The sequence below is a fragment of the Salmo trutta genome, chromosome 37, assembly GCF_901001165.1.
Source record: "Salmo trutta chromosome 37, fSalTru1.1, whole genome shotgun sequence".
Classification (NCBI taxonomy): domain Eukaryota; kingdom Metazoa; phylum Chordata; class Actinopteri; order Salmoniformes; family Salmonidae; genus Salmo; species Salmo trutta.
Window position 1 is genome coordinate 22,408,306 of NC_042993.1, and position 24,009 is coordinate 22,432,314.

Sequence of the window (24,009 nt, forward strand, 5' to 3'; positions counted from 1 at the left end):
TGTCTGATCATTAATGGGATAACTTGTCTGATCATTAATGGGATAACTTCATTAGATTCAAAAGTGATCCTCACAGATGGAAAATGTAGGCTATTCCATTATATTCTCTTTTATCAGTTGCTGTTTGTGTACTATACTTATTGGCATATGCATTTTTAGATGTATTATAATGGAATGTGTGTATGATGGATTGGCTATTATTGTGAAGGAAATCAAATGTAAAAAGTGATCATTAAAAGGCAAGCAATAATGAACCTGGCATTTGAGTGCAAAAAAATATTCCTGTATTGTTGTAAAATCACCTCACAATAAAAATAAGCCGTTTTGGAACAATTTAAGCATAAAATAAAACAATTACATGTAACTGTACATTAAGTAAACAGAGCACAAACAACAGTGACAGCAAATTTAATTAATCAAGCTTTGTGCAAAATTATAAACATGGTTTTGGCACCTGTTGTCCAGTCACAAAAAATACAAATATTCTGTACATCAGTTGACTGACTACCTTTTTTTCAACAAAAAAAATGTATCCTTCCAAGCAAAGTTGAATCTTAAAAGTTTACACAAAATCTTTGTTTGAGACATTTTTTGTATTCAAATGATTTCTGGATTCTTTGGGCAAATGTACCATGGACCTCCAGCCATGTACATACAAACACATTACATCATCTTTAGGAATGGAAAACTAATTCTGTCTGCCGCCATGTAACATCAAAGTGGTCTTGCTCAGCATCATTCTTTTCAATCAGATGTGCACCCTTTTGGCAGAATAACTAGAGGAAGATGGAGTGCTCTATACCACATGAGGTCGTAATAGGGGTGGGTGGGGCAGGTAGCTCCATAGTCACCCCTTTTAGCCCCCCCCCCCCCCCCCCCCCCCACCCCACACTGGGTGCTTTGACCCATCAGAGGTTCCTACAGCAGGGCTTCTTCTCTTCAGGGTCGCCTGCAGCTCTGGGGACAGGGCTGGCCAGAGACACGGCACTAATGGACCCCCGGATCACCTTTTTACTGCTCACCTTCCTGTGGATCTCTGATGGAATAGGCACAGGGATACAGTATGAATTCTGGTGCAACAAACAGTGACAAAAAAACATTGACCACAAACTGCCAGTGACACAACTGCTTACACAAAACAATAAACGTGGCACAACCATTTTGTTCTGCAATGCCAACTTTCCACTCAGTTTTACGGATGAATTATTGAGCATTGATTGCGCTACTATTACACCAAAAAAACAAGGTTAGCTAGAGAGCTAAAAACAAAGAAATCGATAATAGGGTTGGTACTGTAAATATATAAAAGTAAATTACCTCCAAGGACATTTTGGAATGCCGTCTCAACGTTTGTGGACTCCAAGGCTGATGTCTCTAAGAACAATAGGCCATTCTTTTCTGCAAAGAGCAAGAGAGGTAGTGTTACTGAGTATTTTCTCATAATTTAGGTTTGTCAAATTTGGGGTGAACTTGTGACTCAAGCCCAGTGCTTGACATGGACTGAAATAGACTCTGGTACTCATTTTGGGTGCCGGTACTGTTTATATTTATAGTAGGTGCAAGAGCTCAACAATACCTTTGAGCTAATATTCTATTTAAGGAACAGGAGCTCAAGCAGTAGAACATTTGAGGTTGCGGTACTCAGCTCCCAAGTCAAGCACTGCTCAAGCCTTGGACCAATAAGTTTGGACCAATAAAGTCTATTGGCTGTTGTGAATATTAGTATATTAGCAATGCAAAACAACATTTCACTATATAAGGGAACAACATTTTGAAGTTATATGCTTTGTGTTTATCCTAGGATATATTCATTGTGCCTGGCAGCTGTACCTGCAAAGTCCTTGGCCTCCTCAGTGGGCACTGATCGCTCTGACCCCAGATCAGTTTTGTTGCCCACCAGCATGACTACGATGTGAGGGTCTGCATGATCATAGAGCTCCTTAAGCCAGCGCTCCACACTCTCATAGGTCAGATGCTTGGTGATGTCATAGACCAGTAGCGCTCCGACAGCTCCTCTATAATAACTAGGTAGAAAATATGAAAACGAAAGAGGTGATAAGATAAGTCAACACCTTACCAATAACCTGATGTTTTTATTCATATTGATACAGTATGTGATGGGTGATGCCTCTGAGTATCCATATCCCATTTTTCTCTTGAAATGCCATGTAGGCCTCCATAGTATGATACATGATTGAACAGACAAAAGATTTATAATATTCTAATAGACTTGTTTTTTGATTACAGAAAGACATTTCTAGGGAAGGAAATGCACATGAGGGAATTATTCAGTAAGTAATTACTAAACTCTGGACAGAGAATAACTAATCCGGTAGTGGTATAGCATATCCTTAGATTTGTCTTGTCATTAAATTGAATGGACACAGTTTTATTGTTTTTGAAACGTGTTTCCATGCCATTAACCCTTCCAGAGTCTTTACAAAAGAACAAGTCAGGAATTTCCTAAGTCGGAGAAGAAACATGTTTGAGTCTGGATGTTTATTGAGTATGTCCAGCCAATGGATATTTAGACCAAAATGCACAAGTAGTAAATGACTGGAACAGTGAACCTGCTGTTTGTTCCTCCAGGCTATCTGGGCAAAATGTGAAACCAGTGCCTGTCCACGTGGAGTGTTTGGGCCTATAATACCACCCAAGATGCCTACACAATAGTGAGAAATGGTCCCTTTGTGTGTGTACGTGGGTCCACAGTTTCACCCAGAGTACTCACGCGGAGGTGATGGCCCTGTACCGCTCCAGCCCAGCCGTGTCCCAGATTTGAGCCTTGATGATGAGACTTTTCAGTTGAATTGTGCGTGTGCTGAACTCCACCCCGATGGTGGTGCGGCTGTCGTGGTTGAACTCGTTCTTGGTGAAGCGGGAGAGCAGGTTGCTCTTGCCAACGCCGGACTCACCTATCAGAACCACTGTAGAAGAAAGAAGGGGGAGAGGAGGGCACGAGTTCTAGTGCACCAGAAAGATCTTTGAATATGTGCTTTACATCCCCAGTGAGTCCCTATTATGTGAATGAATGGTATGTCTATCATCTAGAAAGGGGACTAGGCGTGTTTCATCCTAGACATAGAACACCTTATTTTGCCATAGTGCAGATGCACAATAGTATCAGGCGTAGAACCTCAAGGTGCCATTTCAGGGCACAGCACATATGGAATTACAATAACGAGAGTAAGTAATGGTTTTTACACACAAAACAATGATTCTTCAATGCATCTCTTTCTTTACTGTTATAATCTCACTCATGTCATCCCATTGATTAATACCAACTCATAACTACAATAAGGCTGCTCCCTGAACTTCATGCACATAGTGTAACTCTTAGGTGAGGCCTAGGTGTGTCTTCCAACAGCCCACTCAATTTCACTAACCCTACCCTAAATCCCCAGTCTTAGTCTGCTGCTCACTGTTCCCATTATATCATTAGGACTCTCTTCACAATGGTGTTCTATGACAGAAACAGCACCACACCCATGCAAATGGTTACTGGGCTAATTATGTTAAGTGAGGAATGTAGAACAAACCATCTGAGAAGTAGCATCAAAATCATGGCTCAGGTGTCTTTAAAATGAATTATCATGCTTGTTCGTGTTAATTATAATCCAGGAAATGGGAGCTAATATGTTATTATTACGCTGTGTAGGTTAAGAGATATGTAGTATATGCAGTGATGGGTCAGTTGTTGAAGAGAACCAAAGAGGATGGGATTTATTGCATTGCTCTTGGGGAATTTCCTGTAATGAAACAGGCCTTCAAAAGAGGAAACGACTAAAAGAATCTGGTGTGACAGTTTACGCTGATACTTCCCTATATCCATCTTGCTGTGAGCAATCAGTCTACTGAGTCCAAACAGAAGAGGTACAAGAAACAATGAAGCCCCCCTGTATGTTTCAGTGACTCATGTGTTTGCTTATAGAGTGTGAGCAGCTGACTCAGAAAGCCAGCCTTGGCTTACTTGACAAACATATAGGAAAATATGACCACAAGACACAATAACACCATGATTTCAACACAGCCGACTGAGCTGAGCCAAACACCAATTCCTGCTTTACTCTCAACCATGAGAATGTGAGCTGAACCAAGATAGGCATCCAAGTTCCATGACGCACCAGCAAGGAAGATCTAAGAAGTAAATATCCAGGAAACCAAGAATGTGAAAAAGAGCAGTGTGCAGAAGGTTAAAAAAAAAGGGCAACATGTTTATTTAGTACAGTCACCTAATACATATTCCATTTATTGCCCTCCAAACCACAAGTGGGGATAAGATGTAACTTTTATTTAACTAGGCAGGTCAGTTAAGAACAAAATCTTATTTACAATGACGGCCTAGGAACAGTGGGCTAACTGCCTTGTTCAGGGGCAGAACGACAGATTCTTAACTTGCCAACTCGGGGATTCGATCTAGCAACCTTTTGATTACTGGCCCAATGCTCTAACCACTAGGCTACCTGCTGCCCCAAATATGCAAGTATATGCAAGTATTGATTCTCTTCCCAGCATGCTGATTTATGCTACAGAGCATTTAACAGGCAATACGTTATTTGTCAAAAGCAAAAATGTTGGGGTCATGCCTGTTCATGTTTCCAGATTTACATTAAAGCAACTATCCGGTTTCTGGTCTCCGAACCCAGTTTAGAGTTAACCTGAGGTGTAAAACAGGCAGCAGGATAGAATGTTTATGAGATGTTCTACTTTGGTTTGTTTTGGGTAATTGTTCACTCCATTGGCAGATCATTGTTCTGCTTTTAGTAGGTGAGATGAAAATGTGGCCATTTCCCCTCCCATACTCAGTAACCTCTTATGCAAACAATACCCCTGGTTTCCATGGCAAATAGGACAAGAGGCCTTGAAGCACTCTACTGGCCCGGTTTGACTTTGTTCTGAGGAAAAAGGGGATTAAGTAAGTTGCAGAAAAAACTCCCCCTCATGTAATAATAATTCAGTTTTACTTCAATTGATTTATGACTGAGCAGTTCCCTCAGCTTATTTACATACAAAAGCTGCATTTACTTTTAGACAATCAAAGCAGGGAATCATTTAGATTTTACTTCATGATGTCTGGATGGTTTCAAAAATAAAAAGTTATAGTAGAATTAGGCTTAGTCCTCCGTTCCAGAATGAATGGCAGAAACTTACATGTGGATCAGTGAAAACACTAAATTTGACTTTGTCACCTTCCCCCTGGCCCAACCAACTGGGTTTTCTTGTTTCCCTACCGACAAATCACTTCACCTCATCATGCACAACATCACCTCCTCTACCATGCCTGCAGCGTATAGGACTTAGGTCATTTAGTGTAACAGTACAAATGTTTCTCTAGTGTGACTATAGACATAATGGAAAGAGTGATAGGCTCAAACATTCAGGAACGTGTGTTTTCCTGGAATGACATTGACAAGCTTGTGAAACTCACCACAATAACAGTTGGGGGTCGAGAATGTATTCAGGTACAGAGAAATAGCATTCAAGTTCATAGAAATAGCAACATTCTTAGCGTAGCACTGCACTGATTTGTAAAATACCAACAGTAGCTTATTAATGAACCTCAAGGTTAGAGGCATTCTTAAAAGTACTGGATAAAACTCCTAGACCTGGGCCTGTATCCACAAACTGTCCCAGAGTGGGAGTGCTGATCTAGGATCTGTTCATAGTCATATTCATCATGACCTAACATGCTAAACTGATCCTAGATCAGCACTCCTACTCTGAGACGCCCTGCACTACAGGACTGGCGTAAACATAATTACCAATATTTATTGAGTGCATGCACTATGCAAGACAACTTGCTTCTGAAACAGGGTGTGTCCTATTTCAGGACACACCCTAGATTTATTCTGTAATTTCAACACTGGTGAGAGTGACCTGCATCCTATCTGTGTGGTAGATGTGTTACTAACAATCTACTGTGTGCTTTTGATACTGTGCTGGCACTTAGCTTCTATCCTTAGCATACACACACTAAGTGACAGAACCCAATGGTTGTCTGTACTGAACAACACTGCACTAGCTCTAACTACAGAAAAAGTAGGTTTCAGAGTCACTCTGTTGACATATGCACTATATCATTATTGTGGCTCAGTTAGTAGAGCATGGCGCTTGCAATGCCAGGGTTAGGAGTTTGATTCCCATAGAAGACCATTAAGCAAAAAAAGTCTGACAATGCATGCAATCACTACTGAATAAGACTGTCTGCTACATTATGTAAATGTAGGACATGAATCTGTTAAATGTGAAACAACATGGACTCACCCTTAAAGACAAAGTTGTAGGCCTCATCTGTACCCATGATGTACCCCTTCAGTGGTGCCACAATGTAAAGCCTGGTCTTCAAATCCAGCTCTCAAAGTGTGAGGGGAGAAAGGAAAGATGACACTGGCCCAGAAGCCACTCACCCTAATCTTCAGATTTAAAAGAGCTGCACAAATACTTCACAAGTCACCTGTCCCCTTCTATGTTTAATATAAACCTAGATTGTTTACAAGGAACTTGCTCCGCTGTGTCATAAGGTAGTTCTGCTGAGGAATGATGGGGGTTGGGGGGAGTGGCTTGGTGTAAGTCTATGGCAGGTTGAACAGGTAGGACAACTGCATGAGCAACTGTATGAAAACAATTGCTACATGCCATCTGCTGGACAAACCAAATGATTGTCTTCAGGAAATTACTGATTCCCTATCCCTTTTTCATGGTGAGAGACAATCATTGCTTCCTCTGAGGTGTATTCACTATGAACCAAACGAAACAGGGAGGGACCTACCTGCCAAATAGAACATAATTGTTGCAAAACTGTTTCCATCGCAAAACGTTTTGCTACAGTACGCATCTAATGAATAAACCAACCCCTGGTTCTGTTCATCTCAAACCAGGAACACAAAGCAACAGTAAAAGGGACCTAGAAACAGTGTTGATAAAGGTCTGAATTTTCAAACATAAATATATATATCAGTAAGAACAATACTGTCAAACAATTGACAAGGTGATGCAATCTTAGGTCTGTTCAGCAAACCTGTAATGCAAAAACAACCTGGTACCCCTGGAACTAAAAATCTAACGTGTAAATCAAATACATAAAACCGATTTATTTCATATCCTTGAAGATAATAAATTCTTGATTTTTCCATTGAAAAAAACCAATAGTTTATGGATAGCCTGTTACAAAGGGATATCATACATTTAATTGCGTGGCAGCAACAGACAAATGTAAGATTCTGACTAGGGTAAACAGTGAATGCCTTAAAGTTAAGTGTCAGCATTTTCAGCAGTCCTTATTGAATCTCAAAGATTTACATAGCCAGCCTTACACAATGTATGAGCTTGGACTTTTGAACTGCATGCCACAAAGGGCCAAATTACTAAAAACTCAAGCATTAAGTTAGAGCATATTGAGTATAAATATAGTAATCAGAAGATAAATACTCAGTTCATTCATACACAGATTGCAGTGGTTCATGAAGACCAGGTGAAGCATTCACATCAGCAACAAGAGTTCATGTATTTTCAGGGGAGACAAAATTGAAGACAACGCTCCAGCCAGACTTCCCCTATGATGCAGCAACTTGGGTTAAAGGTTCCTCCAGGTAAAGTACTAGAGCTTCAGCCTAAAAATACCACACAGACAGGAGAAATATGCTTAGTATGGTATGCAGACATGATCTGTGCTCATGGCTCTTTTAATGACATACCGTTGAAGTCGAAAGTTTACATAAACTGAGTTTAAATGTATTTGGCTAAGGTGTAACAATTCCTGACATTTAATCCTAGTAAAAAATCCCTTAGATCAGTTAGGATCACCACTTTATTTTAAGAATGTGAAATGTCAGAATAATAGCGGAGAGAATTATTTATTTCAGCTTTTATTTCTTTCATCACATTCCCAGTGGGTCAGAAGTTTACATACACTCAATTAGTATTTGGTAGCATTGCATTTTACATTTAAGTCATTTAGCAGACGCTCTTATCCAGAGCGACTTACAAATTGGTGCATTCACCTTATGATATCCAGTGGAACAACCACTTTACAATAGTGCATCTAAATCTTTTAAGGGGGGGGGGGGGGGGGGTAGATGGATTACTTTATCCTATCCCAGGTATTCCTTAAAGAGGTGGGGTTTCAGGTGTCTCCGGAAAGTGGTGCCTTTAAAATTGCCTTTAAAATTGTTTAACTTGGGTCAAACGTTTTGTGTAGCCTTACACAAGCTTCCCACAATAAGTTGGCCCATTCCTCCTGACAGAGCTGGTGTAACCGAGTCAGGTTTTTAGGCTTCCTTGCTCACACACACTCTCTCAGTTCTGCCCACACATTTTTCTATAGGATTGAGGTCAGGGCTTTGTGATGGCCACTCCAATACCTTGCCTTTGTTGTCCTTAAGCCATTTTGCCACAACTTTGGAAGTATGCTTGGGGTCATTGTCCATTTGGAAGACCCATTTGCGACCAAGCTTTATCTCAAGACATCAGTCAGGAAGTTGTCGCTTCAATATATCCACATCATTTTCCTTCCTCATGATGCCATCTATTTAGTGAAGGAAGTGCACCAGTCCCTCCTGCAGCAAAGCACCCCTACAACATGATGCTGCCACCACCGTGCTTCACGGTTGGGACTGTGTTCTTTGGCTTGCAAGCCTCCCCCTTTTTCCTCCAAACATAATGGTCATTATGGCCAAAGAGTTCTATTTTTGTTTTTGAGGACATTTCTCTAAAAAGAACAATCTTTGTCCCCATGTGCAGTTGCAACCGTAGTCTGACTTTTTTAATGGCGGTTTTGGAGCAGTGGCTTCTTCCTTGCTGAGCAGCCTTTCAGGTTATGTCGATATAGGACTCGTTTTACTGTGGATATAGATACTTTTGTACCCGTTTCTTCCAGCATCTTCACACGGTCCTTTGCTGTTGTTCTGGGATTGATTTGCACTTTTCACACCAAAGTACGTTCATCTCTATGACACAGAACGCGTCTCCTTCCTCAGCGGTATGACGGCCGCGTGGTCCCATGGTGTTTATACTTGCGTACTATTGTTTGTACAGATGAACGTGGTACCTTCAGGCGTTTGGAAATTGCTCCCAAGGATGAACCAGACTTGTGGAGGACTACAATTTTTTTCCTGAGGTCTTGGCTGATTTCTTTTGATTTTCCCATGATGCCAAGCAAAGAAGCACTGAGTTTGAAGGTAGGCCTTGAAATACATCCACAGGTACACCTCCAATTGACTCAAATGATGTCAATTAGCCTATCAGAAGCTTACTAAAGCCATGACATCATTTTCTGGGATTTTCCAAGCTGTTTAAAGGCAGTCAACTTAGTGCATGTAAACTTCTGACCCACTGGAATTGTGATACAGCGAATTATAAGTGAAATAATCTGTCTGTAAACAATTGTTGGAAAAATTACTTGTGTCCTAACCGACTTAACAAAACTATAGTTTGTTAACAAGAAATTTGTGGAGTGGTTGAAAAACAAGTTATAATGACTCCAACTTAGGTGTATGTAAACTTCCGACTTCAACTGTACATACTTGTTCTCTTCAAGAATAAGTCATTAGTGTTTTGTAATTTAAAATACAACACAATTCACATACCAATGTCATCCACACTCAAAGTATTCTTCCTCACCTTGGCTTTAAGCATTCCAAAGCCCACAGTCTCTTTGGCATACATGCACAGCAGTAAGTTAGCTACCCGTGTAATGGCCACCCTGCCTTCCTGCAAAGAGAAGACAAGAATAAATACAAATACATGCACATTGAATTTCAATTTACCTTTGATGGTGATACTACCTCCCAAGCTGCCAACTAGCCTAGGTCATCAATTTCTATCACCATTTAACTAACGTTATAGGGCATACAACAGATTTTCTCTGGAGCCTCTGACTGTGATACTCAATGGATAACCAAAGCAAGGCAGACTTATGGAGAGAAAAAAAACATTTGGTTCATGCATAGTAACTAGACCATACAGTTCAAACTCTAACCATGCAATCCATCAGAATGAATTTGAGTTTATCTTCGTTGAAAGCTTGATGCCCATTCTTGTCATAGGCCGACCAGATGTTGCTTGCGATGGCAGCGGTCACTCGAGCGTCAGTGTCCCCGTAGCCAGAGTAAGCCAAAAGAGACCCTTCATTGTTTAACAATCTGCGGGGAGAACATGTAAATAAGTTACCCAAGGAGAGTGTTAGCTATGACTTACCTACATGTAGGTAGCTGTCGTTAAAAGTAATCTTAAGAACAATTTAGCTAGATAGCAGAAAACACGGCTATATTCACGTGCCTCTGCCACTCAATACTTACAGTGTGCTTTGTACTCCGCTTGTATTTGCCTGGCTGAGAACTTGCGTCAATGCTTTAGGCCGCAACATGGTTGGAGTGAGCAATACTTTGCAGGAACTCGATTAATTTAGGCGAAATTATGATGAAGTGTATATTACCATCAGGTTCAGTGACTTCTTCAATAACAACACAATCGAGTCAGCTGACCCCTTCAACTTCCTGATACAAATCGTAATGCATTATGGGAATGGCACTGACAGTGGGTGCGTTCCAGACGATTGAAACCGGTCACTGGAATAATATATTCAAGTGCACCAATTCAGCTCAGATCTGCCCCAATTATAGAATTGACATCCTTTTCATGTTGCTCCTGAGATATTAAACACTTGTCCAAGTAAGAGGACAGGGGGATAATCTGTATTAGAAGAACAGAGTTAGCTACAGTATCCTAACAGGGGCTAATTGCAGCTATTGAATAAAGGCACAATATGGTATATCAAGGGCACAAAATGGCATATATCCCCATCATATTATCAGACAAGGGATTCCGATCAGTTAAAAAAAAAAAGCTAACCAGAGTAACCTCTTGCAGTGAGGCCGGAGGAGTCTAACAATTGCATTGCTTCCAACTTTACAGCCCAAGCATAATTGATGAGATTGAACTAGCCCCAGTCATTTGTTTATAACTTACACAGCTTTCCTTTAGCCACCATTTTAGACCAGGATCTTCAAAGTTACATGAAATGATCATAAATTGAAGATCTAAGAAATCCATGCTTTTATACATTTTGTCATCATGGAGGAAAATAAACAAATCCAAGCTCCTCTCTGGTGAATGTTAAAACAGCTTAACGCTTAATTGCCATTAAGATATTTCAATGTTTATTACAGTTCACAATTTATATTTTCAAGCTTGGTCCTTTAATGAGCTACCCAATATCCATGGTCACCACTATAACTTTCCCACCTCTGACTACACACAACAATTCCCATACAAGTTGAACAAATCATCCATATCAAGTTCATATAATTTCATAACATACACAATGTAGACTAGTGTTAATCACACCTGGTCCTAGGGGTTGCAGTCAGTGTGAACAGGCTAAGTCTACAACATTAACTACTCATCAAGATAATGAATAGCTGAATCACATGTGTTTGTGCTGGGCTTGCACTCAATTCCAATTTTACTTTGCCAAAAGGGTGTGGATTGCCGTAAACTTGAGCTAAATGGAGTTTCCACCACATTTCTCACTGCAGTCCAGTCCAGTGCTTTTAAATCTGAGGTGGGGTGAACAAGTGTGCATTTTGAGGCTTGAGAATCTGAATTTAGCATAGGACATAGGGTGCATCCCTCCAGGATCAGGAGTGAAGACTACTGGTGTAGACCATGCTTCTGAACTAAAGGAATCACCACCACACACACTTGATCATGTTTCTTGAAAGGTATTATTAGAATAGATAAGAGTGACTCCAAGAAAAAGGCAGAGCTGAACAGCTGTTCTTTAACTGTAGGTACTGCAACTAATATGTATGGGTTTAAGAAAAACAATTCTCTATGCTATTAGTACACTTTGTCATTATAGATTTCACAAATTATTTTTGAATATATTGCTGAACCCAATACATACATTTTTATCAGGCACTAAACCGCTGCTTGTATGAAAATACACAAAATGGTTAACGTAAAAGATGTCTGCATTTTTATCATTGCTCAGATTAAAACATTGAGGTCTTATCACAACCCATAATCAGAGACTAAACTGTTGAATAATTTACACTCAATAGCATTCATTGACTCAATGTAGCATTGAGTGCAGAGCTCACCAGCTACCTTGCTTGACCTTCCAATCTGAAAATCATTCCTTCCAAAAAAGCTGAAAGTGTAAGCAAACTGCTGAACCAGGGGCACTATAGTGCTCAAACAGAGAATCCAACAGCCTTTATCTGTTGAAGGATGTCAGGAAATTCTTAAAGCAGAAGGTAAACTGAAGGTGAGTGGTAAAGAAAAGAGAAGGTAACTTCTACAGCTCCTGTAATAAATACTAGTCAATCAGGCATGATAGAGTGAAATTAAGTAAAAACAAGCAGGTTCTCATGACAATGAAAGAATGAGGGATTCCTCTGACCTATGATTTCAACACTCATATTCCTCCAAATTTCAACTCGTTACCGGCTAAACACAATCCATTAAGATGGGCTAAGTCGGCAACCTCATGCATGTCCAGCAAATGGGCACAGTCATTTCAGAAATAATCTCCCATAGTCAACAGAGGAAGTAGTCATGTTAGTGGTGGCGTCATTTTGCAGCGATGTCATCATTCCACAGGGTTGATATGAGGTCTCTCCAATAGAAACTTGAATCTGAACACCCACTTCCTGCCCCCATATCTTTCCTATTATTCACAGATCAGCCAAAGAGATGAAAAGTAATTGGAATTCAATTGAGTCTATCTGAGGGGCTTGTCAGACTGATGAAGGACTGTGTTCATTTGTAAACTCCCACTCCAGCCCTCACCCCCCCTACCTAACCCCTCTCTCCCAGTAATCTCAGGGGGCTAAGGGAGTTAGGAGGGCTGGGAGCCCAGCAGTCTCTCAATGGCAGCGTTGATGTCTCCCCCTGTGGCGATGAGGGCCTGCAGGTTGGCCTCGCGGTTGATGAAGCCCATGGCGCTGAGCTGGTCCAGCTGCTGCTGAAACCGCACCTCCGGGGTTACGGTCTGCAAAGGGGAGCATAACCAAAGTCATTTTTTTATATGAGCCTACATGGAAAATGTTGCTGGGGTCCTATTTGAGTGACTGTCAGTGCCAGAATTAATTGGTTTTAGATCAATGCGGCAAATAGAAACAAAGCTAATGCTAACCCACTAGACAATAGCAAAGTATAGTTACCAAGTAGAAAGTTAGAAATGATTTTTGCAGCTCAATGACATACCGATGAGCTGCCTCCTCCTCCAGCAAACATCTGTAACATCTGCTGCATGAGCTGCTGCTGTTGTTGGGATGGGTTAGTGGCAGCGGTGGGATTTGAGCCCTGTGTTGGGGGAGGAAGGTTTTCTGGGGCCACACTGCCTCCTGTGGTTGGAGGAATCACTGGGATCCCACCAGGAGCCAAACTAGGAGAAGAACCACAGTTTAAGTGGCATCATCAATAAAATCAAATGTAAAAAGCACGAGTCTGTCCAGTAAGAATCTACTGGACAGATGGTCCAGTACCTGGGCATGAGTCCGGGGGCTTCCGTCTGTAGGGTCTGCAGGCCCTGCTGGATCTGCATGAGAGCCTGCATGGCCCGGGGGTTAGTCATCACAGACAGTGACTCAGGATTCTGCATCTGTAAAATAACCATTTAGTTGGTCAACCCAAATGATGTTCCATTTAGTCACAGTCAGAAACTCAGCGCCTTCCATAACACTGTTGTCTTTTTTGTCGTTGTTGTCAGTATATGGAACTAAAGTGTATAACTGGAGACAGAAATCTGACCTGTTGGAGAAAGACTGGCATCTGATGTCTTAACTGTTCCTGTAACTGGGGGTTTCCGGCAAAGAGAGGGTTGTTCAGCATTGCCTGAGGAAATTAGTAAAGGATTAAGCAATGATTCTACTCTTCACACAAAATAGCCTAGAATATTCATCAGGACTTATGAATCCTACTGCAGAGAGGGCTGAAGTTGTGCAGACCTGCGAGGCGAGGTCAGGGTTCTGCGCCAGCGACTGCATCATACTGCGCATGTAGGGCGCAGACAGCATGTTCTGCATCAGCTGGGGGTTCTCAGAGATCTGCTGCATCAGACTCTGCATGCCAGGGCTACCAAACACACCTGGACAGATTATAGGGTGTGAAGTGAGAGAAACAGACCACGGCTCAGCTAAGCAGCAAAACAAGGGTTATGCTCAAGGGTGGTATGTTAATACAGGTGTAAGGGGAAATATAGTTTTGCAGATTGACTAAAAAGTGAAAGTGCTTTTCTGATGTAGTGTTGTTACCGTTGCCCAGCCCAGAGGCGTTGATGCCCAGGGGGTTGGAGGCACTGGGTGCAGTCCCGCCAGCAGAGGAGGTTGTTGTCGTGGAGGCGCCAGTCCCCCTGATCTCTGAGGGGGTCGTTCCAGGGGGTCCCCAGGGGTTTGGTAAGGGCTCCCTGTTCTCTGTTCTGGAAGGCTGCACGCCAGAGTCCAAGTTGCCCCCCAAAGCAGAGAAGGGATTGTTTCCAAACTATGGATGAAAAAAAAAAAAAAAGAGTGGACTAAGTCACACAACTGGACTTGATTCAAGACGATTGTATGTCTACATATGGTATTTGCAGGAATAATAGCTACCTGCTCTCTAGCGGCACTGAACATAGGCTCCTGGATGTCTGTGTACATCCTCCGGAGGGCGTTGTAGCCCCCAGGGATGCTCTCCAGGTTGCTAAGCGCCCGGTCCTGGTTACGCATCATCTCTTGCATCATGGCTGGGTTCCTTGCCAACTCCATGGTCTGAAGAGAGGAAGGGAGTTAACATTATGCATCTGTGCATGAGCCTCCTCACATCCATTCCTCCCACCGTTTTGGGAGTGGTGCGGTCTAGTTTAAGGGTTTGGGCCTATGTACATTTGCACTGTTACATAGACCCCTTTTTACATTTAAACTACATTGCAAGCTAATTACATAAACAAGCAAAATGGTTTGAGTAATATGCTCTTCAAGCGTAGGTTCTTTAGAGGGATTCAAATAAGGCCAAGACACACTATGATTCCCCAAAACCAAGTCTATGACACCTCGAGCAAAGGACCCATCTGAGCTCCAGACCTAACCTGTCTCATTAGTTCAGGGTTGTTGAGCATGTGGGAGATCTCAGGGTTGCGCTCCATCAGCTGCTGCATCTGAGGGTTGGTCACAATCATCTGCCTCATCAGGTCTGGGTTGGACATCATGTTCTGCACCAAAGGGTTGTCCATGATCTGAGACAGCATCTCCGGGTTGGACATCAGCTGTCTCTGCATCTGCTGCTGCATCTCCATGAAGTTGGCTGAGCCCATGCCCATGCCTGACAGGCTAGATAGGTCACCAAACCCACCTATGCAGACACAAGGGGGCGGTGGATTACTGGAAGGATATAGGTTAGTGACTAGTTGTGTGGATGTTGAGTAGTTGTATGGCGATATGGCCGTCTTTCTGTGAGATGGTTTGGTGGGGACTGGGTCACTAACTCAGTAAGTTGGGTGGCTGTGTGGAGGCTGGGGTAGGCCCAGTGCCTGGTGTTGTGCTGTCATTGGGCGTTGCGCTGGGGTTGACGCTGCTGTTGGCCTGGGGGGTCCCAGAGCTGGATGCCGAGGACTGGGATGTGCCACCAACTGTAGCCCTGGAGAAAAAACGAGGTCATTATCAACCTAAATGTTCCCATTATCTCTCTCACACACACACACACACACACACACACACACACACACACACACACACACACACACACACACACACCACTAGAATAGTGGGCAAGAAAATCTTCTTACTTGGGAGCAGTCTTGATGACAAGGTGAACAGTGAGTCCGTCCTTGATGCCGTGTTGGTTCAGTGTGTCCCCATCCTTTAAGATTTTGCCAGCAAAAATCAACACCAGCTGGTCCTGCTTGGCATTAAACCTTTTGGATATCTCCTCTTTAAACTGTATGCACGAGACAGAATGAAGTGGCCGGTGAACACAAATGGGAATAAAGAGGATAGGTACATACCCAAATCATTCAGTGTTGGTAAAAAAAAAAGTTTTCTTGGCTTAGCTAGCTAACGTTAGCTAACTATGTGAATCTGCTAGCTGTCATTTTAGTTTTATAAAGAACAATGAGGTCAAATGTTAATGGTTTAGGAAATCACCAAATACAGCATTAACCATGTCGCTAGCCGTGAACTTAACGATCAGTTTCCCGAGGGAGGGTATAATTTGTGGGACGTTCCAACAGGAATCTGTTCCAAAAACTTCGTAAATAACAAGGTTGCCAACAAACAACGCATACAAAGTTGTATAGCGGCAGAATAAGATACCGGGTAGGGAGCGGGCTATTTCATAAAAAATTTCACTCACCACGTTTATTCCGAAAAATGTCTGTCCTCACTTTGGTAGCCTATGGACAAACATTAAGAATAAGCTACGTGGTGAGTTGATGCATGCCTATTCGGCAGCTAGGTGAATTGATCATACTACTTTGTATGCGTTGTTTGTTGGCAACCTTGTACTTTACGAAGTTTTTGGAACAGATTCCTGTTGGAACGTTACACAAATTATACCGACCCGTTTCCCGATTGGCTTTTGCAATGGCCGGGTACTCCTTTGGCTAGCCGGTTATCACCTAGCATGATCGCAGCTAAAGTTAGCTAGCTAGATGAGCCTGACAGAGACGTAGCTGGCTAGCTTACTCACAAGCTAACGTTAGCTAGTTGCGTAGTTAGCTAGCTCATGCTTGCTATACATGTCTTTTACACAGCGCCGATTGTGCAAAACACGAGTCAAACTACTATTAGGAACCGATTTAAGGAAATCGACAAGTTGAAAATAAATATTACTAGTCAGGAAAATGAGAATTCTTCCCAATTAACATCGTAAACCAGCTAGGTAATAGTTGGCTAGCTAACTTCGATTTATGCTTGTTAGCCACAGCATGACTTGCATAACTGACTGTGTAAATAAATGCGAATACCTGTGCGACAGAAGAATCCTCCGAGATCGCTATCTCCTCTTTATCTTTCGGAGTTTTTACCGTGACCACGATCATGGTCCCGTCTGAGGCAGGATTTTCAACAACGTTGGAATCCACAGTGGGATCTGTGCCGCTGTTCTCCGCCATATTTACTCCTCTTCGAATTCACTACATCCAGAGAGGAAGAGGCGAAGCGAGAGGTTTTACTCAGCCCAAAATCTGTCCACGAAAATAAGATTTGTTTGTATGGTCATTAAGTGTCGAATTTGGTCAACAAAAATGTGTATATTTTATTTGCTATGTGAGGATTATTTGATCAAATGGACGTTTCGTAATGGTATACCAGACGTGGCATTTCGCCAACTTTGAAAAAACTACTTTATATCGGAGTTGTGCCTGTTGTCATAGAGATAGATAGAGGACTCATCATATAACACGTTCAAGCATGGTCATTGCCATTGAGGGCTTCTACCGTTAAAGCGGTCACCGAGGTGGGGATTCCTATGAGTTGGGAGTTTTCAACCGATGAAGAAGAAGATAAATTACTACTTTAAAATGGAGTTAGCCTCAAATGCGCTGCCAATGCTGTTACAGACTATAATAGAAAATACACAAAGATGAGTCCTCTATCTATCTCTATGGCCTGTTGTTGACACTCGTATCGGCCCTCACATTGGCTAGAATGGTGTCACGTGCTTTCGCATCGCCCGCCTTCCATCTTTGAGGACATGTATTTCCATTGTTATAGCGGTCACTTTACTATCTTGTCAATATAATAAACAATCTTTGCTACATCACAAAACTAGCTAACAAAATTCTCAAACTGAGATGAAAGCACTATTACCTTAGGTTTTTGCAACGCTGAAGTTTAGTGGTGTGGAGGTGTCATTGCATTTGGCCAAAATGTATGTGTGCTACACAATTATGTATATAAACCCAGATCTAAATCACTGTCAAATCTAAAATTGTAATGCTGAGAAAAAGTGGGCAAATACTTTATATATTAAATATTATATTTAAAGGGGCAATCTGCAGTTGCTACATACATTTTTGGAACCCTAAATTGATTCTTGAAGAATATAATTTATGCCTTAGTTCAAATGTCACACCCTATCAAACCCAAAATATAAGATTGTTTTACTCCAATTTGTAAACAAAGTAAATGTAAACAAACTCTGCATCCTAAAAACTTGGTTAAAAATAAAATGTTAATATCATGGAAGGTCAGTCCTTGCACCATTATGTTTATGAATGTGAGAGTGGTTACATCCCTCAAATTTTTACCATACCATAACAGAGTTGGGGTGTATACTTTGTTATTGTTTTAACTGCAGATTGTCCCTTTAAAGTATTGTAATTATTTTGTGCGGTAATGAGCATAAAATCCCACATGCATTAATTTAATTCTTTAATGACATGAAAATTGGGGTTTGAAGGTGAATAACAGCCTATTATGCCTAATAACTCAGTCAAACCACTGCACGACCCTAATGCATTTTTTCCTAAAGTAATATCTTATAAAAAAGTATTAATGAAAGCTGTGACGGAAACAGGAAGCTTCGGTAGGCTTCAATTTTATAAATGCCAACAGATAATTTGTTCATTGGACATGGTGGGAACTTTTTTTGTCGGTAAAATTAATTACGCGAGAAATGGCGGTGCATGGAAAACGCCTATATGCGCAAATATTGATTTGATATAATAATTGTCATATAAAAGTACATTTGGATGTGGCGCATGCAGTGGGTCTTGAGTTAAAAAGTTTGGGATCCCCTGGTGTAGATAATCATTGTAGGCCTACCATCTAAACCAGGGATGTCAAACTCATTCCATGAAGGGCAGAGTGTCTGCAGGCATTTTTTTTCTTCTTTCAATAAAGATCTAGACAACCAGGTGAGGGGAGTTTAATACTAACTACTAACCTTAATTAGTCAATCACACCTGGTTTCAATCCCCTCAATCACTTGTTGTGTATTTAACCCTCTGTTCCCCCCATGTCTTTGTGTTGGATTGTTTATTGTTTGATGTATGCGCACGTTAGACTGGTTGCGCTGGGTTATGTCAACCCGTATTGTATTTCGTGTTCGTTGTGCCGTGTGTTTTTGGTTCGCCTAAATAAAAGGCCCCGTTTGCTACCCAATATCTGCTTTCCTGCGCCTGACTCCCGTACAGCCATTTACGCATACCTGTGTGTGATTGACAATAAATTTCACATGCTGTTGTGCAAATGGAATAGACAACAGGTGGAAATTATAGGCAATTAGCAAGACACCCCCAATAAAGGAGTGGTTCTGCAGGTGGGGACCACAGACCACTTCTCAGTTCCTATGCTTCCTGGCTGATGTTTTGGTCACTTTTGAATGCTGGCGGTGCTTTCCCTCTAGTGGTAGCATGAGACGGAGTCTACAACCCACACAAGTGGCTCAGGTAGTGCAGCTCATCCAGGATGGCACATCAATGCGAGCTGTGGCAAGAAGGTTTGCTGTGTCTGTCAGCGTAGTGTCCAGAGCATGGAGGCGCTACCAGGAGACAGGCCAGTACATCAGGAGACGTGGAGGAGGCCGTAGGAGGGCAACAACCCAGCAGCAGGACCGCTACCTCCGCCTTTGTGCAAGGAGGAGCAGGAGAAGCACTGCCAGAGCCCTGCAAAATGACCTCCAGCAGGCCACAAATGTGCATGTGTCTGCTTAAACGGTCAGAAACAGACTCCATGAGGGTGGTATGAGGGCCCGACGTCCACAGGTGGGGGTTGTGCTTACAGCCCAACACCGTGCAGGATGTTTGGCATTTGCCAGAGAACACCAAGATTGGCAAATTGGCCACTGGCGCCCTGTGCTCTTCACAGATGAAAGCAGGTTCACACTGAGCACGTGACAGACGTGACAGAGTCTGGAGACGCCGTGGAGAACGTTCTGCTGCCTGCAACATCCTCCAGCATGACCGGTTTGGCGGTGGGTCAGTCATGGTGTGGGGTGGCATTTCTTTGGGGGGCCACACAGCCCTCCCTGTGCACGCCAGAGGTAGCCTGACTGCCATTAGGTACCGAGATGAGATCCTCAGACCCCTTGTGAGACCATATGCTGATGCGGTTGGCCCTGGGTTCCTCCTATTGCAAGACAATGCTAGACCTCATGTGGCTGGAGTGTGTCAGCAGTTCCTGCAAGAGGAAGGCATTGATGCTATGGACTGGCCCGCCCGTTCCCCAGACCTGAGTCCAATTGAGCACATCTGGGACATCATGTCTCGCTCCATCCACCAACACAACGTTGCACCACAGACTGTCCAGGAGTTGGCGGATGCTTTAGTCCAGGTCTGGGAGGAGATCCCTCAGGAGACCATCCGCCACCTCATCAGGAGCATGCCCAGGCGTTGTAGGGAGGTCATACAGGCACGTGGAGGCCACACACGCCACTGAGCCTCATTTTGACTTGTTTTAAGGACATTACATCAAAGTTGGATCAGCCTGTAGTGTGGTTTTCCACTTTAATTTTGAGTGTGACTCCAAATCCAGACTTCCATGGGTTGATAAATTGGATTTCCATTGATTATTTTTGTGTGATTTTGTTGTCAGCACATTCAACTATGTAAAGATAAAAGTATATAATAAGATTATTTCTTTCATTCAGATCTAGGATGTGTTGTTTAAGTGTTCCCTTTATTTTTTTTAGCAATATATATATATATATATATATATATATATATATATATATATATATATATATATATATACAGTTGAAGTCGGAAGTTTACATACACTTAGGTTGGAGTCATTGAAACTCATTTTTCAACCACTCCACACATTTCTTGTTAACAAACTATTCGTTTTGGAAAGTCGGTTCGGACATCTACTTTGTGCATGACACAAGTAATTGTTCCAACAATTGTTTACAGAAAGATTATTTAACTCTGTAATTCACTGTATCACAATTCCAGTGGGTCAGAAGTTTACATACACTATCTTGACTGTGCCTTTCAACAGCTTGGAAAATTCCAGAAAATTATGTCATTGCTTTAGAAGCCTCTGATAGGCTAATTGACATAACTTGAGTCAATTGGAGGTGTACTTTTTGATGTATTTCAAGGCCTACCTTCAAACTCAGTGCCTCTTTGCTTGACATCATGGGAAAATCAAAAGAAATCAGCCAAGACCTCAGAAAAAAAATTGTAGACCTCCACAAGTCTGGTTCATCCTTGGGAGCAATTTCCAAATGCCTGAAGGTACCTCGTTCATCTGTACAAACAATAGTACGCAAGTATAAACACCATGGGACCACGCAGCCATCATACCGCTGAGGAAGGAGACACGTTCTGTCTCCTAGAGAGGAACGTACTTTGGTGCGAAAAGTACAAATCAGACCCAGAACAACAGCAAAGGACCTTGTGATGATGCTGGAGGAAACCGGTACAAAAGTATCGGAATGTAGATTTGATTTTGGATTGGAGATGCTTAATGTGAGTCTGGAAGGAGAGTTTACAGTCTAATCAGACACCTAGGTATTTGTAATTGCCCACAAATTCTAAGTCAGAACCGTCCAGAGTAGTGATGCTGGATGGGCGGGCAGGTGCGGACAGTGATCGGTTGAAGAGCATGCATTTAGTTTTACTTGCATTTAAGAGCAGTTGGAGACCACGGAAGGAGAGTTGTATGGCATTGGAGCTCATTTGGAGGTTAGTTAACACAGTGTCCAAAGAAGGGCCAGAAGTATACAGAATGGTGTCGTCAGCGTAGAGGTGGATCAGAGAATCACCAGCAGCAAGAGTGACATCATTGATGTATACAGGGAAAATAGTCGGCCCGAGAATTGAACCCTGTGGCACTCCCAGAGACTGCCAGCGGTCTGGACAACAGGTCCTCCCATTTGACACACTGAACTCTGTCTGAGAAGTATTTGGTGAACCAGTAATAGGAGTTGCAACAATTACGGCAGAAAATTATAGAAAGAGAGGGTCCAGGTTGTCTAGCCCAGCTGATTTTGTAGGTGTCCAGATTTGGCAAATCTTTCAGAACATCAGCTATCTGGATTTGGGTGAAGGCGAAATGGGGGTTTGGGATATTTGCTATGGGGGTTGCAGGGCTGTTGACCGGGGTAGGGTAGCCAGGTGGAAAGCATGACCAGCCGTAGAAAAATGCTGATTGAAATTCTCAATTATCATGGATTTATCGGTGGTAACAGTGTTTCCTAACCTCAGTGCAGTGGGCAGCTGAGAGGAGGTGCTCTTATTCTCCATGGACTTTACAGTGTCCCAGAACCTTTTGGAGTTTGTGCTACAGGATTCCTTTGCTTTCCTAACGGCCTGTGTATATTGATTCCTAACTTCCCTGAAAAGTTGCATATTGCGGGGGTTATTCGATGCTAATGCAGTACGCCACAGGATGTTTTTGTGCTGGTCAAGGGCAGTCAGGTCTGGAGTGAACCAAGGGCTATATCTGTTCCTGGTTCTATATTTTTTGAATGGGGCATGCTTATTTAAGATGGCGAGGAAAGCACATTTAAAGAATAATCAGGCATCCTCTACAGACGGAATGAGGTCAATATCCTTCCAGGATACCCGGGCCAGGTTGATTAGAAAGGCCTGTGTTTTAGGGAGCGTTTGCCAGTGGTGAGGGGTGGTTGTTTGACTGCAGACCCATTACGGACGCAGGCAATGAGTCAGGAATCGCTGAGATCTTGGTTGAAGACAGCAGAGGTGTATTTAGAGGGGAGGTTGGTCAGGAAGATATCTATGAGGGTGCCCGTGTTTACAGATTTGGGGTTGTACCTGGTAGGTTCATTGATAATTTGTGTGAGATAGATTCCTTCAATCTTAGATTGTAGGACGGCCGGGGTGTTAAGCATATCCCAGTTTAGGTCACCTAACAGTACGAGATCTGAAGATAGATGGGGGCAATCAATTCACATATAGTGTAGATGGTGGTCTATAACAAGCGGCAACAGTGAGAGACTTTTTTCTGGAAAGGTGGATTTTTAGAAGTAGAAGCTCAAATTGTTTGGGCACAGACCTGGATAGTATGACAGAACTCTGCAGGCTGTCTCTGCAGTAGATTGCAACTCCGCCCCCTTTGGCAGTTCTATCTTGTCGGAATGTGTTATAGTTAGGGATGGACATTTCAGGATTTTTGGTGGTCTTCCTAAGCCAGGTTTCAGACACGGCTAGAACATCCATGTTGGCAGAGTGCTAAAGCAGTGAGTAAAATAAACTTAGGGAGGAGGCTTCTAATGTTAACATGCATGAAACCAAGGTTTTTACGGTTACAGAAATCAACAAATGAGAGCGCCTGGTGAATGGGAGTGGAGCTAGGCGCTGCATGGCCTGGATTAACCTCTACATCAGCAGAGGAACAGAGGAGGAGTAGGATAAGGGAATGGCTAAAGGCTATAAGGACTGGTCGTCTAGTGCGTTCGGAACAGAGAGTAAAAGGAACAGGTTTCTGGGTGTGGAAGAATAGATTCAAGGCATAATGTGCAGACAAGGGTATGGTAGGATGGGAATACAGTGGACGTAAACCTAGGCATTGCGTGACGATGAGAGGTTTTGTGTCTCGAGACTTCATTTAGACCAGGTGAGGTCACCGCATGTGTGGGAGGTGGAACTAAAGGGTTAACTAAGGCATATTGGGTTGGCGCCCCCCCTTGGGTTGTGCCGTGGCAGAGATCTTTGTGGGCTATACTCTGCCTTGTCTCAGGATGTTAAGTTGGTGGTTGAAGAAATCCCTCTAGTGGTGTGGGGGCTGTGCTTTGGCAAAGTGGGTGGGGTTATATCCTGCCTGTTTGGTCCTGTCCGGGGGTATCATCGGATGGGGCCACAGTGACCCCTCCTGTCTCAGCCTCCAGTATTTATGCTGCAGTAGTTTGTGTCGGGGGTCAGTCTGTTATATCTGGAATATTTCTCCTGTCTTATCCGGTGTCCTGTGTGAATTTAAGTATTCTCTCTCTCTCTCTCTCTCTCTCTCTCTCTCTCTCTCTCTCTCTCTCTCTCTCTCTCTCTCTCTCAGGACCTGAGCCCTAGGACCATGCCTCAGGACTACCTGGCATGATGACTCCTTGCTGTCCCCAGTCCACCTGGCCGTG

The 24,009-nt window shown here is 42.7% G+C and overlaps 3 protein-coding genes across 3 annotated transcripts; all 3 read right to left on the reverse strand.

Annotated features, from left to right (window-relative positions):
* Window positions 1-873: 873 nt before the first annotated feature.
* Window positions 874-6,965, reverse strand: LOC115176830 (ras-related protein Rab-25-like). The gene is made up of 5 exons (XM_029737156.1): window positions 6,265-6,965; window positions 2,732-2,927; window positions 1,831-2,024; window positions 1,318-1,398; window positions 874-1,036 (listed from the first exon to the last, which is right to left on the reverse strand). The coding sequence occupies exons 1-5, from the start codon at window positions 6,299-6,301 to the stop codon at window positions 909-911; spliced, it is 636 nt and encodes a 211-aa protein (XP_029593016.1). The 5' UTR covers window positions 6,302-6,965; the 3' UTR covers window positions 874-908.
* A 167-nt stretch (window positions 6,966-7,132) lies between these two features.
* Window positions 7,133-10,513, reverse strand: LOC115176831 (ragulator complex protein LAMTOR2). The gene is made up of 4 exons (XM_029737157.1): window positions 10,296-10,513; window positions 9,977-10,139; window positions 9,619-9,708; window positions 7,133-7,610 (listed from the first exon to the last, which is right to left on the reverse strand). Exons 1-4 carry the CDS (start codon window positions 10,361-10,363, stop codon window positions 7,554-7,556), a joined length of 378 nt encoding a protein of 125 aa, XP_029593017.1. The 5' UTR covers window positions 10,364-10,513; the 3' UTR covers window positions 7,133-7,553.
* Window positions 10,514-11,103: 590 nt separating this feature from the next.
* Window positions 11,104-17,323, reverse strand: LOC115176832 (ubiquilin-4). Its single transcript, XM_029737159.1, has 11 exons — window positions 16,940-17,323; window positions 15,761-15,912; window positions 15,461-15,612; window positions 15,065-15,327; window positions 14,589-14,747; window positions 14,259-14,484; window positions 13,953-14,092; window positions 13,756-13,839; window positions 13,491-13,606; window positions 13,210-13,390; window positions 11,104-12,994 (listed from the first exon to the last, which is right to left on the reverse strand). Exons 1-11 carry the CDS (start codon window positions 17,084-17,086, stop codon window positions 12,842-12,844), a joined length of 1,773 nt encoding a protein of 590 aa, XP_029593019.1. The 5' UTR covers window positions 17,087-17,323; the 3' UTR covers window positions 11,104-12,841.
* Between the last annotated feature and the right edge of the window lie 6,686 nt (window positions 17,324-24,009).

Excerpts from the sequence above, each read along its gene's own strand:
- LOC115176831 (XM_029737157.1), bottom strand. The coding sequence starts at position 10,363 with ATGTTGCGGCCTAAAGCATTGACGCAAGTTCTCAGCCAGGCAAATACA. Across the intron at positions 10,140-10,295 it reads AGCGGAGTACAAAGCACACT|ATTGTTAAACAATGAAGGGT; the intron begins GTAAGTATTGAG and ends TTCTCCCCGCAG. Across the intron at positions 9,709-9,976 it reads TCATTCTGATGGATTGCATG|GAAGGCAGGGTGGCCATTAC; the intron begins GTTAGAGTTTGA and ends TTCTCTTTGCAG.
- LOC115176830 (XM_029737156.1), bottom strand. The coding sequence starts at position 6,301 with ATGGGTACAGATGAGGCCTACAACTTTGTCTTTAAGG. Across the intron at positions 2,928-6,264 it reads CTACAACTTTGTCTTTAAGG|TGGTTCTGATAGGTGAGTCC; the intron begins GTGAGTCCATGT and ends TTTCTTCTACAG. Across the intron at positions 1,399-1,830 it reads GGAGGCCAAGGACTTTGCAG|AAAAGAATGGCCTATTGTTC; the intron begins GTACAGCTGCCA and ends TGCTCTTTGCAG.
- LOC115176832 (XM_029737159.1), bottom strand. The coding sequence starts at position 17,086 with ATGGCGGAGAACAGCGGCACAGATCCCACTGTGGATTCCAACGTTGTT. Across the intron at positions 14,093-14,258 it reads CGCCTCTGGGCTGGGCAACG|GTGTGTTTGGTAGCCCTGGC; the intron begins GTAACAACACTA and ends TAATCTGTCCAG. Across the intron at positions 13,607-13,755 it reads TGCCAGTCTTTCTCCAACAG|ATGCAGAATCCTGAGTCACT; the intron begins GTCAGATTTCTG and ends GTTATTTTACAG.